Here is a 17,618-nt window from a genome sequence, read left to right as displayed (position 1 = left end):
GGACACACAAGTGTGTGTGCGGCCAATAAAGTGTTGTGTTGTGAATTTATTTTATTTTATTTTATTTTATTTTATTTTACTTTACTTTACTTTATTTTATTGATTGATTGATTGGATTTGTATGCATTATTGGATTTGTATTGCATTATATCATATCATATTGTGTCCTATCCTGTCCGGTATCCTATTTTCTATTCTATTCTTCAGTCTATCCTATCCTGTCCTGTCCTATCCTATTTTCTATCCCATCCCATCCTCTATTCTATTTTCTCTATTTTCTCTTCTCTTCTCCCCTGCCCTGCTCATCCTCCCCTTCCCCATTTTATCTCAGTAATTCCAAATCACCCAAACACCACTCATGCATCATCACAAAATCTCCAGAAACTAAAGCTCACAAACTTGAAACTTGGCACATATGTTGCTCTGGGCTTCTAAATGCTCGCTAAGAAAGGATTTTTCAAAATGACCATGACATCATTAGTACAGTGGTACCTCATGATACGAACCCCTCGTCTTACGAACAACCTGAGATACGAACCCGGGGTTCAGAAAATTTTTGCCTCTTCTTACGAACTTGTTTCTTCTTACGAACCCGCCGCCACCGCCGAGAAGCCCCGCTGCCCAGCTGTCGTTTTTTGAAACAGCTGGGGGGCTTCCCAGCGTCCTCCTGAACCCGAACGCCAAACCCAAACTTCCGGGTTCAGCATTTGGGAGGCCTCCAAGAAGCCCCCCGGCTGTTTTAAAAGGTGACAGCCGGACGGCGGGACTTCCCAGCGGCCTCCCGAATGCCGAACCCGAAGGTTCAGCAAAAGTTCGGGTTTGGGAGGCCGCTGGGAAGCCCCGCCGCCCGGCTGTCACGTTTTAAAACAGCCGGGGGGGGGGGCTTCCCAGCAGCCTCCTGAACCCGAACGCCAAACCCGAACTTCCGGGTTCGGCGTTCGGGAGGCCTCCGAGAAGCCCCCCGGCTGTTTTAAAAGGTGACAGCCGGTCGGCGGCGTTTTTTTGCGGGGGTTTTTTCGTTGCACGGATTAATGGATTTTACATTGTTTCCTATGGGAAACAATGTTTCGTCTTACGAACTTTTCGTCTTACGAACCTCCCCCTGGAACCAATTAGGTTCGTAAGACGAGGTATTACTGTATTCCTTATATTATTATTGTTGTTGTTGTTGTTGTTGTTGTTATTATTAGCATCATCATCATCATCATCACCACCATCATGTTGTGATTAGTTAGACATTCTACTACCCCTCCCCACCCGAAAAGAGCTCTGTTCCAACTGCCAGTTTTGCATGGGTGTGGCCAGCCTTTAGACAAAGCACAACAAAGGAAGGAAGGGAGGGAGGGAGGGAAAGGGGAGGGAGGGAAGAAGGAAAGGAGGGAGGGAGGGGGGAGAGGGGGAGGGAGGGAAGGAAGGAAGGAAGGAAGGAAGGAAGGGGAAAAGAGTGGGAGGAAAGGAAGGGAGGAAAATAAAAAGCAACTGGCAGTTGGAATAAAGCTGGAACATTTTCAAGCTTTAACTGTCAATTTATCAAGCCTACCACATAGTTTTGTTGCGGAAGCACAGGTATCCAGTTACTAGTCTCTGTCACCAAGATGCTGAGCAGGCAAACTGCAGACCTTAGGATAATTAATCAGTGGAACAGCTCGCCTCCAGAAATTGTGGCTGCTCCATCACTGGAGGATTTCAAGAGATGGCACGGTCGTTTGTCTGGAATGATATAGGGTCCCCTGCATATCTCCTGCGTGAGCAGGGGGTTGGACTAGAAGACCTCTAATGTGCCTTCCAAATTTGTTATTCTGCAATACAGTGTTCCCTCGATTTTCGTGGGTTCAAACTTTGCAAATAGCCTATACTACGGTTTTTCAAAAAATATTAATTAAAAAATACTTTGTGGTTTGTTTGTTTTTTACCACGGGTTTTCCTGCCCAATGATGTCATACATCATCACCAAACTAATATTTTTTGCAAATAAATAACAAAAAAATAATTATTGTTAACAAATAATTATGTTTATTAATATCAAGATCACTAAGTGTCTTGTTCAATGGTGAGTACCAGTAATAATGGTGAGTAAATGGTTGTTAAGGGAATAGGAAATGGTAATTTAGGGGTTTAAAGTGTTAAAGGATGGCTTGTGATACTGTCCATAGTCAAAAATGGTGTATTTACTTCCGCATCTTTACTTCGCGGAAATTCGACTTTCGCGGGTGGTCTTGGAACGCATCCCCCGCGAAACTTGAGGGAACACTGTACATCATGCCTGGGTTTTGTTTTGTTTTTTAAATTCATCCCTTCTGAGTTTTTCACGCTTCTAACTAGACCTTTAGAGAAGTTAAATATCTGCTCAAACATTATGATTTTATGGCTAATTTTGACAGGAGGGCTTTTATGTTAAAACTTTTGAACTAGTTCCACTTGGGGGGGGGAGAAACCCCTTACAACTGCAGCTAGGACAGATGCTATAGTTCTATTTGTTTTGTTTTGGGGAGGGTTTTCCCCATCTTTCCACGCCTACCTTAAAAGGAAGTGTTTTCTCCCTCTTCTTTCTATTGAGGTATTTTAATTGCCCTCTGGTTTTTCTCCACACTTTTTAAATACAGACTGTTCTTGGCTTGCATTGTCCTGAAAATTACTCCCATCTATATATATTTGGGTTGCATTTTTCCAGGACTTCTGACATGTTCTTTTTTTTTTTCCTATCCCCCTCTGCCCGCCTCCAAATCTGGCTTTCTAATAAAATATGGGTTACAAAGGCTTGAGAAAAATTCTCTGGTGGGGGAGGTTCAACTGTGCGAACATAACAGACCCTGAATAACTCCATTAGTAATGTACGAATGTGCAGAAGGGTGCTTTTGTGTGCAACCGAGAAAAAAAAATGGGCAGAAAAGTCAAAGCAATTGGCAGCAACAAACTGTGAAAAATGGATATACTTAAAGCAGAAGGACAAGAAAATGACCTTAGCAAGTCTTGATTGCTTTTATTCATCGTCATTGTAGGACAAAGAAAGAGTGACGTCTTAACCCCACCAGAGTTAACTCCACCGGTGTTTGCCAACTTTGCCAGTCGAGGCATTTAACCTTTTGCTCAGTGTAATATCTGGAGGTGGTCCTCAGCTCACGACCGTTATTAAGCCCAGCACTTCTGTTGCTAAGCGAAATGTTTGCTAAGCTCTACATGGGGATACCCTTGAAGAGTGTTCGGAGACTGCAGATACAGTGGTATCTCTATTTATGAACTTAATTTGTTCTGTGTAGGTAGAAAAGTTTGTAAGAAGAAGCAATTTTTCCCATAGGAATCAATGCAAAAACAAATAATGCATGCAATTGGGGAAACCACAGGGAGGGTGGAGGCCCTGTTTCCTCCTGGTAGATTTCTAGAGAGGCCCCACAGAGGTTTCTCCCCGCCTTTTCCGGCCCTGTTTCCTCCCAGGGGATTCCTAGAGAGGCCACACGGAGGCGTCTGCCCACCTTTTCCGGCCCTGTTTCCTCCGGGTAGATTCCTAGAGAGGCTCCACAGAGGCTTCTCCCTGCCTTTTCCGGCCCTGTTTCCTCCCGGTAGATTCCTAGAGAGGCCCCACAGAGGCTTCTCCCTGCCTTTTCCGGTCCTGTTTCCTCCCGGTAGATTCCTAGAGAGGCCCCACAGAGGTTTTTCCTCGCCTTTTCCCTGCAATGGGGAAGCCAGGTGCACTCACCCACCGTGTTACTAGCATAAGAACTGTAGTGATTCACTTAACAACGGTGGCAAGCAAAGTCAGAAGATAATAATAATAATAATAATAATAATAATAATAATAATAATAATAATAATTCTCTTCTGTAAAGAAACAGATGAAACAATCGATCACATACTCAGCTGCTGCAAAAAGATCGCACAGACTGACTACAAGCATAGACATGATGCTGTGGCACAGATGATCCACTGGAACTTGTGCCGGAACTACCATTTACCAGTGGCAAAGAACTGATGGGATCATAAGCCCGAAAAAGTGGTCGAAAATGAGCAAGCAAAACTACTGTGGGACTTCCGACTTCAGACTGACCGAATTCTGAAGCATAACACACCAGACATTGTGATCGTGGAGAAAAAGAAAGTATGGATCATCGACATCGCAATCCCAGGAGACAGCAGAATTGAGGAGAAGGAGCTAGAGAAATTAGTGAAATATGAAGATTTAAAAATCGAGCTGCAACGACTCTGGCTTAAGCCAGGGAAAGTGGTCCCAGTGGTCCTTGGCACGCTGGGCGCAGTGCCAAGGGATCTCAGTGGACATTTGAAAACCATCGGAATTGGCAAAATCTTCACCTGTCAATTGCAAAACATAATTCGCCACTACATCACGCAGCCCTAGGTGCTTGGGAAGCGCCCGACTGGTGATGAAATATGAAATCCAGCATAGTGATCTCGTTTGCTGAGTTGTATTGACATAATAATAATAATAATAATAATAATAATAATAATAATAATAATAATAGTTGTTGTTGTTGTTGTTGTTATTATTAATCAGATTTGTATGCTGCCCCTCTCCGAGTCTGGGTGACAAAACTCACTTAACAACTGCCTCATTTAGCAACATAAATTTTGGGCTCAATTTCAGTCGTAAGTCAAGGACCACCTGACTGAGCAAGTACTTTTTCCCCTGTTTCCAGTGTGTCCAAAATAACCTTAGGATTAGAGAGAGAAAAATATTAACTGCACAAAATATGCACTTGTTGGAATGCTGTTGCTATTCACAAAGCCAATCAGGTAGAAGTCTGAATTCAATGCACACAATGCCAATAGTCTCTCGGCTTTAAGCCCCAAAACTGGATATTGGAAATTGCTGGATGAAAGAAAAGCCACTATGTGCACAGAGAACTAATCTTCCTGTACACATTTTTCCATTTACGATTTGGGGGGAATCTGGCTTAGAAGCCGGGCTTCCTCCTGAAACGGTGCTATTGAAAAGTTTATCTTCCTGCTTCACTTTTTATTCCTCTCTAGTCACATGGAGGATTCACAGACAAGGAAGAGGAGGAGGAGGGGGGGGAGAAGAAGAAGTAGGAAGAGGAGGAGGGGGGAGGAGGAGGGGGGAGGAAGAGGAGCAGGAGGAGGAAGAGGAGGAGGAGAAAGAAGAGAAGGAGGTGGTGGAGGAGGAGGAACAAAAAAAGAAGAGGAGGAGGAAAAAAGAAAGAGGAGGGAGAAGGAAGAGGAGGAGGGGAGGAAGAAGAAGAGGAAGAGGAGGAGTAGCAGAAGCAAGAGAAGGAAGAGGAGGAAGAGGAGGAAGAAAGAAGAGGAGGAGGAGGAGGAGAGAAGAAGAGGAAGATGATGATGATGATGATGATGATGATGGAGGAGGAGGAGGGGGGAAGAGGAGCAGGAGGAGAAGGAAGAAAGAAGTGGAGGAAGAGGAGCAGGAGGAGGAGGAGAAGAAGAGGAGGAGGAGGAGGAGGAGGAGGAAAAAAGAAAGAAGAGGTGGGAGAAGGAAGAGGAGGAGGGGAGGAAGAAGAAGAAGAAGAAGAGGAGAAGCAGAAGCAAGAGAAGGAAGAGGAGCAGGAGGAGGAAGAGGAGGAGGAGGAGGAAAAAAGAAAAAGAAGAAGAAGATGGAGGAGGGAGGAGGAAGAGGAGCAGGAGGAGGAAGAGGAGGAGGAAAAAAGAAAGAAGAGGGGGGAGAAGGAAGAGGAGGAGGAGGAGGAAAGAAGAAGAAGAAGAAGATGGAGGAGGAGGAGGAGGAGGGAGGAAGAGGAGCAGGAGGAGGAGGAGGAGAAGAAGAAGAGGACGAGGAGGAGGAAAAAAGAAAGAAGAGGGGGAGAAGGAAGAGGAGGAAGAAGAAGAGGAGGAGGAGGGGATGAAGAAGAAGAAGATGAAGGAGGAGGAGGAGGGAGGAGGAAGAGGAGCAGGAGGAGGAGGAGGAGAAGAAGAAGAGGAGGAGGAGGAGGAAAAAAGAAAGAAGAGGGGGAGAAGGAAGAGGAGGAGGAGGAGGAAAGAAGAAGAAGAAGAAGATGGAGGAGGAGGAGGAGGAGGGAGGAAGAGGAGCAGGAGGAGGAGGAGAAGAAGAAGAGGAGGAGGAGGAGGAAAAAAGAAAGAAGAGGGGGAGAAGGAAGAGGAGGAAGAAGAAGAGGAGGAGGAGGGGATGAAGAAGAAGAAGATGAAGGAGGAGGAGGAGGGAGGAGGAAGAGGAGCAGGAGGAGGAGGAGGAGAAGAAGAAGAGGAGGAGGAGGAGGAAAAAAGAAAGAAGAGGAGGGGAAGAAGGAAGAGGAGGAGGAGGAGTAGCAGAAGCAAGAGGAGGAGGAGGAGCAGGAGGAGGAGGAGGAAAGAAGAAGAAGAAGAAGAAGATGGAGGAGGAGGAGGAGGAGGGAGGAAGAGGAGCAGGAGGAGGAGGAGAAGAGGAGGAGGAGGAAAAAAGAAAGAAGAGGGGGAGAAGGAAGAGGAGGAAGAAGAAGAAGAGGAGGAGGGGATGAAGAAGAAGAAGAGGAGGAGGAGGAGGAGGTGGAGGAACAAAGAAAGAAGAGGAGGATAAAGAAGGAAGAAAGAAAGAGGAGGAGGAGGAGGAGGAGGAAAGCTCGTATTGGGAAGCAGCACAGAGAGTAACACAAGGTTAAAACAGAGTTTGTTTTCAATATTGTTCACTTCCTAATCCCCTGATTAAAAAGAACAAATACTGACTGAAACTCTGGAAGAAACCTCAAGGTCCATCTTGTAAATGAAAACAAACCAACCAACAAAAACCAGGAACATGTTGCCAGAAAGATCCCCCCAAGTCTGCCTATTATAGCAGATACACATAAACTCAAAGATCCTAGTAACAACAAGCAAAAGACACACACAAACAATTTTTTCCCAAGACGTGGCAGCTCAGAGGAAAGAGGAACTTGCTGTTTTTCAACAAGGCAGCCTACAAACTAAGAAAGGCACATGGCGCTTCAACAAGTAAAAAGAAATGCTATAAAAAGCCAGAATTAATCATAAGTTGCAATATTCTTAGCACACAACATGGCAGATTTCAACACCCTTCTTTCCTCCTCTACACACATCCCCCCCCCCCAATCATCTTTTCTTTCGGTTAAAACATTGCGAGATCCTCTCCAGATAATTTCCAACTCGTGAAAAAGGTTACCACTCCGACTGTCATCCCTCTTAACCCCAAATTTTAATTGTTGCTGGGAAAAATGAGGGGGGGGGGCAGTGTTTGATAGCCGCTTAGTAAGTTTCACGGCGGAGGAACGAAATCAGGGAACGGAGAGGAAATTAGGTTTGCGGACTATTCTTGGTGCTACGATCTCCATGAATCTGGCTTGATGGCTACAGGGATGGTGAAATCAGTCCCTCTAGATCAGGGGTCCCCAACCACCGGGCCGCGGACCAGTACCGGGCCGCGGGGCATGTTGCACCGGTCCGTGGAGTCAGCAGCTGCCGGCCCTCATGCCGCCACCCCCTCCCTCCAGCGCTTCGCCTCCCGCCGGGCAAGAGGCCTCGGGAGGCAGGTTCTGCCGGCCACAGGATGATGGATGGGACAGAGGGGCGGGAAGGACCGAGAGGCTCAAGCCTCTTTTGGCTTCTGCCGCGGGGCGCTTTTGCGTTTTTGGCTGGGGGGAGGCAGGAGGGCCAGCCTGACCCCCTCTCTCCAGCGCTTAGCTCACGCTGGGCAAGAGGGCTTGGGAGGCAGGTTCTGCCGGCCACAGGACGATGGCGGGAAAGAGGGGCGGGGAGGACCAGCACCCCCATGCTTAATCCCGCCCCCAACCACGCCCCTTTCCGCCCCCACTGGGCCATAGAAAAATTGTCTTGCTGAAACTGGTCCCTGGTGGAAAAAACGTTGGGGACCACTGCTCTAGATCAGCAGTCCCCAAACTACGGCCCACAGGCCGGATGTGGCCCGCTGAGGTATTTTAACCGGCCCGCGGCAGCACACAAGATTTTACCGATCAATATAATAAGAGAGAGAAAGAGGGAGAAATAGAGAGGGGGAGAGAAATAAAGAGGAGAGATAGAAAGGAAGAGGGAGAAAGTGTGAGAGATACAAAGAGGGAGAGTTAGAAAGAGAGTGAGTGAGAGAAAGAGAAGAGAGAGAGAAAGAAAGAGAGAGGGACAGAGAGAAAAAAAGGAAGAGAAAGAGGAAGAAATAGAGAGGGAGAGAGAGAGAAATGAGAAAATGATGGAGGGAAAGAATGAGGGAGAGGAAAATGAAACAAATGAGAGAAAAGGAAGAGGGAAGAGAGAAGTGGAGAGGAAGGAGGGAGGGAAGGGAGGGAGGAGAAATGGAGTTTGTTGATTTAAGTTTAAATTTACTTCTTAATAAAGATGTATAAATTACTTTCTTACTTAATTATTAATTACTTAATTACTTATTACTTCTTTATTTTAAATATTGTATTTGTTCCCATTTTGTTTTTTACTTTAAATAAGGTATGTGCAGTGTGCATAGGGATTTGTTCATAGGTTTTTTTTATAGTCCGGCCCTCCAACAGTCTGAGGGACAGTGAACTGGCCCCCTGTGTAAAAAGTTTGGGGACCCCTGCTCTAGATCAGTGTTTCCCAACCTTGGCAACTTGAAGATATTTGGACTTAAACTCCCAGAATTCTGGGAGTTGAAGTCCAGATATCTTCAAGTTGCCAAGGTTGCGAAACACTGATCCAGATCAGGAGTCGGCAACCTGTGGCTCTGGAGCTGCATGTGGCTCTTTCCTTCTTCTGCTGTGCCTCCGTCACTCAAAATATCTGGCACAACCACCAACATGTGATACCCGCTGGCATGCAATTTATCGAGCTTTTTGAACCCCGGTAGGCCAACCATGGGTAAATCCAAGAAAAGAAACGTTTCAGAGGAAAAACAGAACGTTTAATTCAACTACATGTGCTAGTTTTGTGGATGCTAAGGAAATAGTGTCTTTCTCCAAGCTTGGGACTGAACCAGATGGACGTTTCTTCCAACAACCTCAACCCAACGTCTCATGCCACAAACAGGCAGCGTAACAATCATATCCGGATATTATATTATTATTATTATTATTATTATTATTATTATTATTATTAATGAGATTTGTATGCCGCCCCTCTCCGAAGACTCGGAGCGGCTCACAACAACAAAACAGTACAAATCCAATAGTTAAAAACAATTTTAAAACCCCTTAATATAAATATATATACTGTATATATATATTTATTTGACACAAAAATATGTAACCTTTCCCTGGTGCAGAGCTGAAGGGATTGGATACTGTAGCCTAGAGGATAATTCTCTGCCTTACAAGCAAAGGTTGCAGGTTCAAGTCCCAGTGGGTATGGCTAGCTGATGAGGCCAAAATAAGGCCGAAATAGATCTATCCTAGTCTCCCTTGATTTTCAAATTCAGCAAAAAACATGTGACACATATAGATAGAATTGTTGGCTATCAATAAAATTAACTGCCTTGGAAATGGCTCTAGGTTGGGCCGAGAGGCAAAAAAGGAGCTGTGATGTTCCTTCAATACACCAGGGTGATTCGACACAAAAATATGTAACCCTTCCCTGGTGCAGAGCTGAAGGGATTGGATACTGTAGCCTAGAGGATAATTCTCTGCCTTACAAGGCAAAGGTTGCAGGTTCAAGTCCCAGTGAGGGGATGGCTAGCTGATGAGGCCAAAATAAAGCCGAAATAGATCTATCCTAGTCTCCCTTAATTTTCAAATTCAGCAAAAAAAAAAAAAAAAAAAAAAAGTGACATATATATATATATATATATGAGCTGCGGGCCCTTGCATACATGCTTGTGCATGTGAAGGGTGCTTGAGCATAAGGCACTTGTGCTGGGCCACAGTTTGTTCAAAACAGCCAGGCAAGCAATGGACTGCCCAGATATATGTATGCAGAGTAACGCAGGAGGACTAGATATTAATGAACCAGATAAATGACCAAGACTCATTTGTAGAAAACAATAGTTTTACTCTTCAGTGCAAAATCTTCAGCATCAGTCTTCTATATACAGGAACTTTACACCAGCTATATTCAGCTTACTTACAAATAGAGACTAAACCAAACCAGGTTTCTTCGTATCGCTATCACTACTCTACTCAATATTTAGCTCAAGCTCAAACTGCTCCAGCCAGCCAACTAACAACCACCACCATCAACAGCAGATAAAAACAGAATCATAGTGAAGTTGATTTGCTAATGCCCTGGGCCAATCAGATTGTGGTGTACACCCAGTGACTCAGCACTAGCATGCTTACATTCTGCCTTTTACCTTATATGGTAATACAATGAAACATCACCGAGGATTGGTAATTCTGACGTATCATGCACACGAACACCTAACGCATTTCCAGATGTATCCAGCTGAGTTGCGTAGCCTGGTTGGCAGTTTTTCCAGGGCCTCTAATGGGGCTGCAGCTGGAAAACACCTCCCAATCCCGACAGTCCCGGGATTCAAACCGAGCAAAGACCAGACCAAGCTCCATCCCCAACTTTCTTACCTTCGTGCCCGATGATTTACGTGCGGATGTTGACGTGTTATAAGGGCACTGTCCCAAACGGGGCCACCATGGTTACTTCTATACCAGCTGGTTGCCAGATGCCCAGGGTAGGTTGGGCTAGTAAAGCCATGGTCCGACTCCGTCTCGGCGGCCAGGGATGAGGCTGAACTGCCCATGGCTCGCCCCCCAACCCTGGCCGGGCCAAGATTTATTCTAGGTTAGGTCCCTGGGAGTGGCACGAGTTGTCGGCCTGAAAAGATGAGGACGCGTAGCATGGAGTCGAGTAAAAGGTCCCACAGCCGGAGAAAAGGAGGCTGGTGTTGATTGAAGAAGAGGAAAAAAGACACACAAAAACAAAAAAAAACAAGAGGAGAGGGAGGGAAGAGAAACAGAGAAAGAAAAAAGAAAGAAAAGGTATGATTTTTCTTTCAAAGCCATGAAGTGACATTTTCTTAAAGAGTTTGTCAAAATAGAAAGGAACCAGAGAGAAAGCATCGGCGCGAGCATTGGAACCCAACGCAGAGCAATTCACAGACTCTGAAAAAGGTGAGGAATTGGGTGGGAGGGGGGCGGAAGCCCACCTCATAGAAACATAGAAGATTGACGGCAGAAAAAGACCTCATGGTCCATCTAGTCTGCCCTTATACGATTTCCTGTATTTTATCTTAGGATGGATATATGTTTATCCCAGGCATGTTTAAATTCAGTTCCTGTGGATTTACTAACCACGTCTGCTGGAAGTTTGTTCCAAGGATCTACGAGTCTTTCAGTCAAATAATATTTTCTCATGTTGCTTTTGATCTTTCCCCCAACTAACTTCAGATTGTGTCCCCTTGTTCTTGTGTTCACTTTCCTATTAAAAACACTTCCCTCCTGGACCTTATTTAACCCTTTGACATATTTAAATGTTTCGATCATGTCCCCCCTTTTCCTTCTGTCCTCCAGACTATACAGATTGAGTTCATGAAGTCTTTCCTGATACGTTTTATGCTTAAGACCTTCCACCATTCTTGTAGCCCGTCTTTGGACCCATTCAATTTTGTCAATATCTTTTTGTAGGTGAGGTCTCCAGAACTGAACACAGTATTCCAAATGTGGAATCTCACCGGTGCTCTATATAGCGGGATCACAATCTCCCTCTTCCTGCTTGTTATACCTCTAGCTATACAGCCAAGCATCCTACCCCTAAATCCTTCTCTTCTGAAGTTTTTGCTAACACAGAGCTGCCAATACAATACTCAGATTTATTTATTTATTTATTTATTCATTCATTCATTAATTCATTCATTCATTCATTCAATTTTTATGCCGCCCTTCTCCTTAGCCTCGGGGCGGCTTACAACATGTTAGCAACAGAGCCAGCCTATTGTCCCCACAATCCACAAGGAGGGAAGGGGACACAACCCCACAAGGAGGGAAGGGGACACAATCTGAAGTTAGTTGGGGGAAAGATCAAAAGCAACATGAGAAAATATTATTTCACTGAAAGAGTAGTAGATCCTTGGAACAAACTTCCAGCAGACGTGGTTGGTAAATCCACAGTAACTGAATTTAAACATGCCTGGGATAAACATATATCCATTGTAAGATAAAATACAGGAAATAGTATAAGGGAAGACTAGATGGACCATGAGGTCTTTTTCTGCCGTCAATCTCCTATGTTTCTATGTTTCTAATCCGGGTCCTCATTTTACCCACATCGGAAGGATGGAAGGCTGAGTCAACCTTGAGCCGGTGATGAGATTTGAACCGCTGACCTTCAGATCTACAGTCAGCTTCAGTGGCCTGCAGTACAGCACTCTACCTGCTGCGCCACCCCGGCTCCATACAGATTGAGGATTCCTTTTCCCCAAGTGCATTATTTTACATTTGGAAACATTAAACTGCAGTTTCCATTGCAGGAAAGGTAAGTAGAACCCACCCCTGGCTTGTATATCAGTTACCGACTCAGCAGAAGACACCCAGATATAAATAATTGTAGTACAGTGATACCTCGTCTTACAAACGCCTCGTGATACAAACTTTTCGAGATACAAACCCTTAGTTTAAGATTTTTTTGCCTCTTCTTACAAACTATTTTCACCTTACAAACCCACCGCCGCCACTGGGATGCCCTGCCTCTGCACTTCCGTTGCCAGCGAAGCGCCCGTTTTTGCGCTGCTGGGATTCCCCTGAGGCTCCCCTCCATGGGAAACCCCACCTCCGGACTTCCGTGTTTTTGCATGCTGCAGGGGAATCCCTGCAGGGGAATCCAGCCGCGCAAAACCGGGCGCTTCGCTGGCAACGGAAGTCTGGAGGTGGGGTTTCTCAGTGAGGGGAGCGTCAGTGAAATCACAGCATCACAAAAACACAGAGGTCCGGAGGTGGGGTTTCGAGGACTTCGGTGTTTTTGCGATGCTGCGATTTCACTGATGCTCCCTTCGCTGGGAAAACCCACCTCCAGACTTTCATTGCCAGCGAAGCGCCCGGTTTTGTGGTGCTGGGATTCCCCTGCAGCATGCAAAAACACAGAAGTCCGGAGGTGGGGTTTCCCATGGAGGGGAGCCTCAGGGGAATCCCAGCAGCGCAAAAACGGGCGCTTTGGCTGGCAAAAGGGGTGAATTTTGGGCTTGCACGCATTAATCGCTTTTCCATTGATTCCTATGGGAAACATTGTTTCATCTTACAAACTTTTCACCTTAAGAACCTCATCCCGGAACCAATTAAGTTTGTAAGACAAGGTATCCCTGTATAGTTAATTTCTGATAGTACCAGAACCCACACCCGGCCGTTCATCTTTGGGATGTCTCAACCGAAAATCTATCTTGAAATAACAAACAACAGGTAAACCACACACTCCGCACAATTATGCTCTTGTCACACTGCAGTTTGTTTGCTGATTTATCATTTGCATGGGGCAAGGGGTAGCAAAGCACCCCGGGCAGAGTTGAGCATTACTCAAAGTCTTGGGCTCAGTGGTTTGTGAAAGATGAGGATAAAAAAAGGGGGGAAGAGAAGGACACGGAGATTGGGAATGATAAAAAACGGCATTTGCTAAAAATTTAACAGGCAGTAAAGGGAAGTGCAGAAAAACTCACTTTCGAAGGGAAAAAAAACCCCTGCATTTGGAAGGATTGTGCGTGGTGGGGAGAATTAGTTTTTCCCCCGTATACATAACGAAATAAATCACTTGTTTGAATTAATCTAATTTTGGAGGCTCAACGCTGTAGCAATAATAATGGAAGGGGGGGTGTTGGAAGACAAATGGAAGATTTAACTAATAGGAACAAATAGTTAAGCACCTATTTTTCCTTCCTTTTGTGGGTTTTAATGCATAATTACCACATTTCAAATGTTACAGTTAATTACGCCTGCAAGAGGCTTTTTCTAGAGCAAATACGCTGATCTATTATGAATCCATTTCCTCCTTCCTATTCTCTAAACTAGCTCCCTGCCCACCCCCACAAAGGCACTTACAAAGAGAGGAAGCAGATATTTTTCCAATGCTGTGTTACTGTTTTGTTTTGAAAAAGGCTCTTCCTGGTTCCCAAAAAGCATCTACAACGGAAACACACCCACACATACACACCGTTAAATCAATCGCTTCTTCGGATGAAACAGTAACCAGCAGTTTGGGTTCCTGCCACAAGAACAATTATTGCGGTGTAATCATTGTACTACAGGTGATCCTCAACCCATAACCAGAACTGAGCCAAGTGCCAAGTGAGACATTCGTTAAATGAACGTTGTCCAATTTTACGACCTTTCTTGCCACATTTGTTTAACTCGGTGTTTTTCAACCAGGGTTCGCAAGGGCCAGCCAGGGGTTACACGACTGCAGCAGCCGCCAAGCAGGAAGTGGAGTGGCGGCGGTGACAGCGTTGATGCCGACAGCAACAGCAGCGCCCGTCTAGCCCATCGCCGCAGCAGCAGGGGCCAAAGCCCTTCATGGCACCGGACCAGATTATCTCAGGGACCGCCTTCTGCTGCACGAATCCCAGCGACCAGTTAGGTCCCACAGAGTGGTCCTTCTCCGGGTCCCGTCAACCAAACAATGTCGTTTAGCGGGGCCCAGGGGAAGAGCCTTCTCTGCGGCGGCCCCGGCCCTCTGGAACCAACTCCCCCCGGAGATTAGAACTGCCCCCACCCTCCTCGCCTTTCGTAAGCTCCTTAAAACCCACCTCTGCCGTCAGGCATGGGGGAACGGAGATACTCTTTCCCCCTAGGCCTTTACAATTTATGCATGGTGTGTTTGTTTGTTTGTTTGTATGTATCATTAGTTTTACAATAAGGGTTTTTTAGTTGTTTTAGTATTGGATTTACAGGTTGTTTTTTATTATTGTTGTTAGCCGCCCCGAGTCTACGGAGAGGGGCGGCATACAAATCCAATAAATAAATAAATAAAATAAATAAATAAATAAAGCACGGGCTTCAGCGGCAGGAGGAGGAAGAAGAGGAGGAGGAGGAGCGGTTGACTCTCCAGCACCTCCGATGCGGAGATTCCCAGTCCAGGGCCAAGGCGCGACAGGTGGCTCAAGGTTCTCTCCCGCTCTGTCTCACGCCTCCTTCCCGCACCTCCGTACACCCCGCTGCGCTCGGCCAAGCGGCCAACTCGTTATCTCCCTCTTCCCTGCGCAGGGCACTGTAAGAGAGCGCGCCCTCCTACACCCCTCCTGCTCGGGGCCTGAGGAGTTGAGACCCCTTTGGGGATCGAATGATCATTTTACAGGGGTCGCTTAAGACCACGGGGAAAGACAAATTTCCTATGGTGTTAGGAACTAAAGTTTCTATTCTGGGTCCCTGGAACATATTTTTACAAACCAACCAATCAGGCGTTTACAGTGGGGGTGTCCCTCTGACCTTCCTGCCAATCAGCTTAAAGCTCTGTTAGGAGAATTGGCGCTAGACTTATGGTTGGGGGTCACCACAACATGAAGAACTGTATTAAGGAGTCACGCCATTAGAAAGGTTAAGAACCACTGTTCTAGACAGTCCCACCTAAAGCTGACGTTCTCCACGTTTCCAGGAGGGTTTGAGTTCCTGAACATCATAAACAGCTAACTTATGACACAATTACAGCACAAAGCAGAAGCTGTGTATTCAAAGGCAGCCCACACAAAGCAGCAACCAGTTGGTAACCAGGCTCAGGTTAGCCAATGGATTAGATCTTTGCAAATATTTACATCCAGCTTTAAAGCTTTTGAGATCCTCTTAAGGTAGCTTACAAAGTCAGCGCAAACCAGTAGCAGCTTCTGAGCCAGAAATAGCACAGGTTGTGTGCCTGGTACCCATTATCCAAGAGAGAAGATTTCTCCTTCCTCAGTGACATCCCCGGTAGCTGGGTTCCAAGGTACCTTAAAACAGAGGTCACTTGCCAACTTTAAGACTTGTGGACTTCAACTCCCAGAATTCTCCAAGCCAACTGAAGTCCACAAGTCACCAATTTGAAGACCTCTGCTGTAAAAACTTGCTCAACCTATGATTAGTGTTGGGCGAACCGAACCCGCACAATTTGGGTCCGTACTGAATTTTGTGGTGTTCGGCATGCTGGACCCAAACCCGATTTTTTTTAAAAAAATCGTGCTTTGGTTCGGCATTCGTGCCGAACACCGCGAAAGCCACTTCCCGGCTGTCTTCTGCTGAGAAGAGGAGGAGGAGCCGGGTGCCAGTGGCGGCGAAGGAAGGTGAACACCAGGGAGCTGTCGGACGGTTGGGAGGGTGGGAGGGAGGGAGGCACAAAAGGAGCTGGGGAATTCCACGAAGGTGATCACTTCCTGGATTCCATCCTCCTTCCATTATTCTAGTGCCGCCCCCGGAATCCAGGAAGTGATCACCTTGGCGTCCTTAGCAACCTGCCTGTATACGTGATGTCAAAGCTCCGCCCCAGAATCTCTTCGTGGGACGGATTCCCCAGCTCCTTCAAAGGGAGGTCTTTTCATGTAAAAATATATTTTTTTATTTTTACGAAAAAGGATGCCGCAGCGGCGCCGCAAGCAAAGAGGTCTTTTCACGTAAAAAAATTTTTAAATTTTTTTTACATGAAACGACCTCCCTTTGCTTGCGGCGCCGCTGCGGCGTCCTTTTTTGTAAAAATAAAAATAAATTAAAAATCCATAAAAATTAAAAAAACGATGGGATTCCAGGGGCGGAGCTTTGGCGCCATGAACCGTTCAGGTTCGGCCGAACTTTGCGTGAAGTTTGTCCGAACTTGCTGAACCCAAACACCGTTGGGTTCGCCCATCACTACCTATGATGGAAACAAGCTTTGTTTATTGCAGGGCTTCTCAAGTATTTCTGTTATGCCACACACACACACACACCCGAGGAAGAAGTAAACACTTTGCCCCTCCCCGTACCGGGATGATTCTTTGCAATACAATCGGCTTATCAGCATGATTGGGGTGTAATGTGTGATGCCTTAATTTATTTGCCTTCATGCTGTCCACTGCCAACATTTTTAAACACAATAAACATACTGTTTTTTCCTCGTCTCCCACCATAGCCACAGTGAAGCCAAGCGCTACATATGCTTCGTCCTATTTACTCGTCTTAGCTTTCGGGAGACTTAATGTTTGTCTCATTAGCTCCGTCTCTCTCTTCCTTTCTTTCCATCTCTATTCAATTTTTTTCCATGGGGTCTCTTAAGGGTTTGTTATCTGCACTTCATATCTCCTGCTCTTTGCTGTGTGCTATTGTTTGGTGCAAAAAAAATCCCTACGCCCTACAGTTAAAAAAAGCACATTCCCAGGGGTTCCCCTCCCCGCATCACTCTGTGCCCCCCCCCGAGAGGGGGGGTCCACCCTACTATTTCAGAAGCACTGGTTTATTGTAACAGACAAGCAATCGCTCCTAATGGGTGTTTTCGCTGAGCCCAGAGGATGCAGACGGGAGTTGATGAGGCAAGCTGTTTTTCCCGTCCCATTTGTTATCATCTGGTAAGGAAGAGGTGCTTGGAGACACCACCACTCCGAGCTGAGCTGATATTTTATCTTTTCAAGGCCGGGGTTGACCTATTACTTATCACAACATCGTGGGTGAGCCGGAAAAAAAACCCCGAGAGCTCATACGTGATTCTCCTCCCTGCTTGTCGCAAAAAAACATATTATTATTATTATTATTATTATTATTATTATTATTATTATTATATTTGTACTTATATTGTGTTATTGTTGTTGTGAGCCGCCCTGAGTCTCTGGAGAGGCCAGCATA

At 45.8% G+C, this 17,618-nt stretch overlaps 1 protein-coding gene across 3 annotated transcripts in view; it reads right to left on the bottom strand.

Annotated features, from left to right (window-relative positions):
* CAPN15 (calpain 15) overlaps positions 1-17,618 on the bottom strand; it is a 165,552-nt gene that overhangs the window by 102,207 nt on the left and 45,727 nt on the right. The window contains exon 1 of one of the 3 annotated variants that reach the window (XM_070761015.1): positions 10,431-10,619. The exons of the other annotated variants lie outside the window; for them this stretch is intronic. Coding sequence (XP_070617116.1) covers positions 10,431-10,606 — 176 coding nt within the window. The 5' untranslated portion in view covers positions 10,607-10,619. Of the gene's footprint in view, positions 1-10,430; positions 10,620-17,618 lie in introns of those variants that run through there. 3 annotated transcript variants of the gene reach the window in all.

Source organism: Erythrolamprus reginae, chromosome 9 (genome assembly GCF_031021105.1).
Source record: "Erythrolamprus reginae isolate rEryReg1 chromosome 9, rEryReg1.hap1, whole genome shotgun sequence".
NCBI lineage: Eukaryota > Metazoa > Chordata > Lepidosauria > Squamata > Dipsadidae > Erythrolamprus > Erythrolamprus reginae.
The sequence above is the reverse complement of the archived record's forward strand: the minus strand, read 5'-3'. Positions and strand labels throughout refer to the sequence as shown.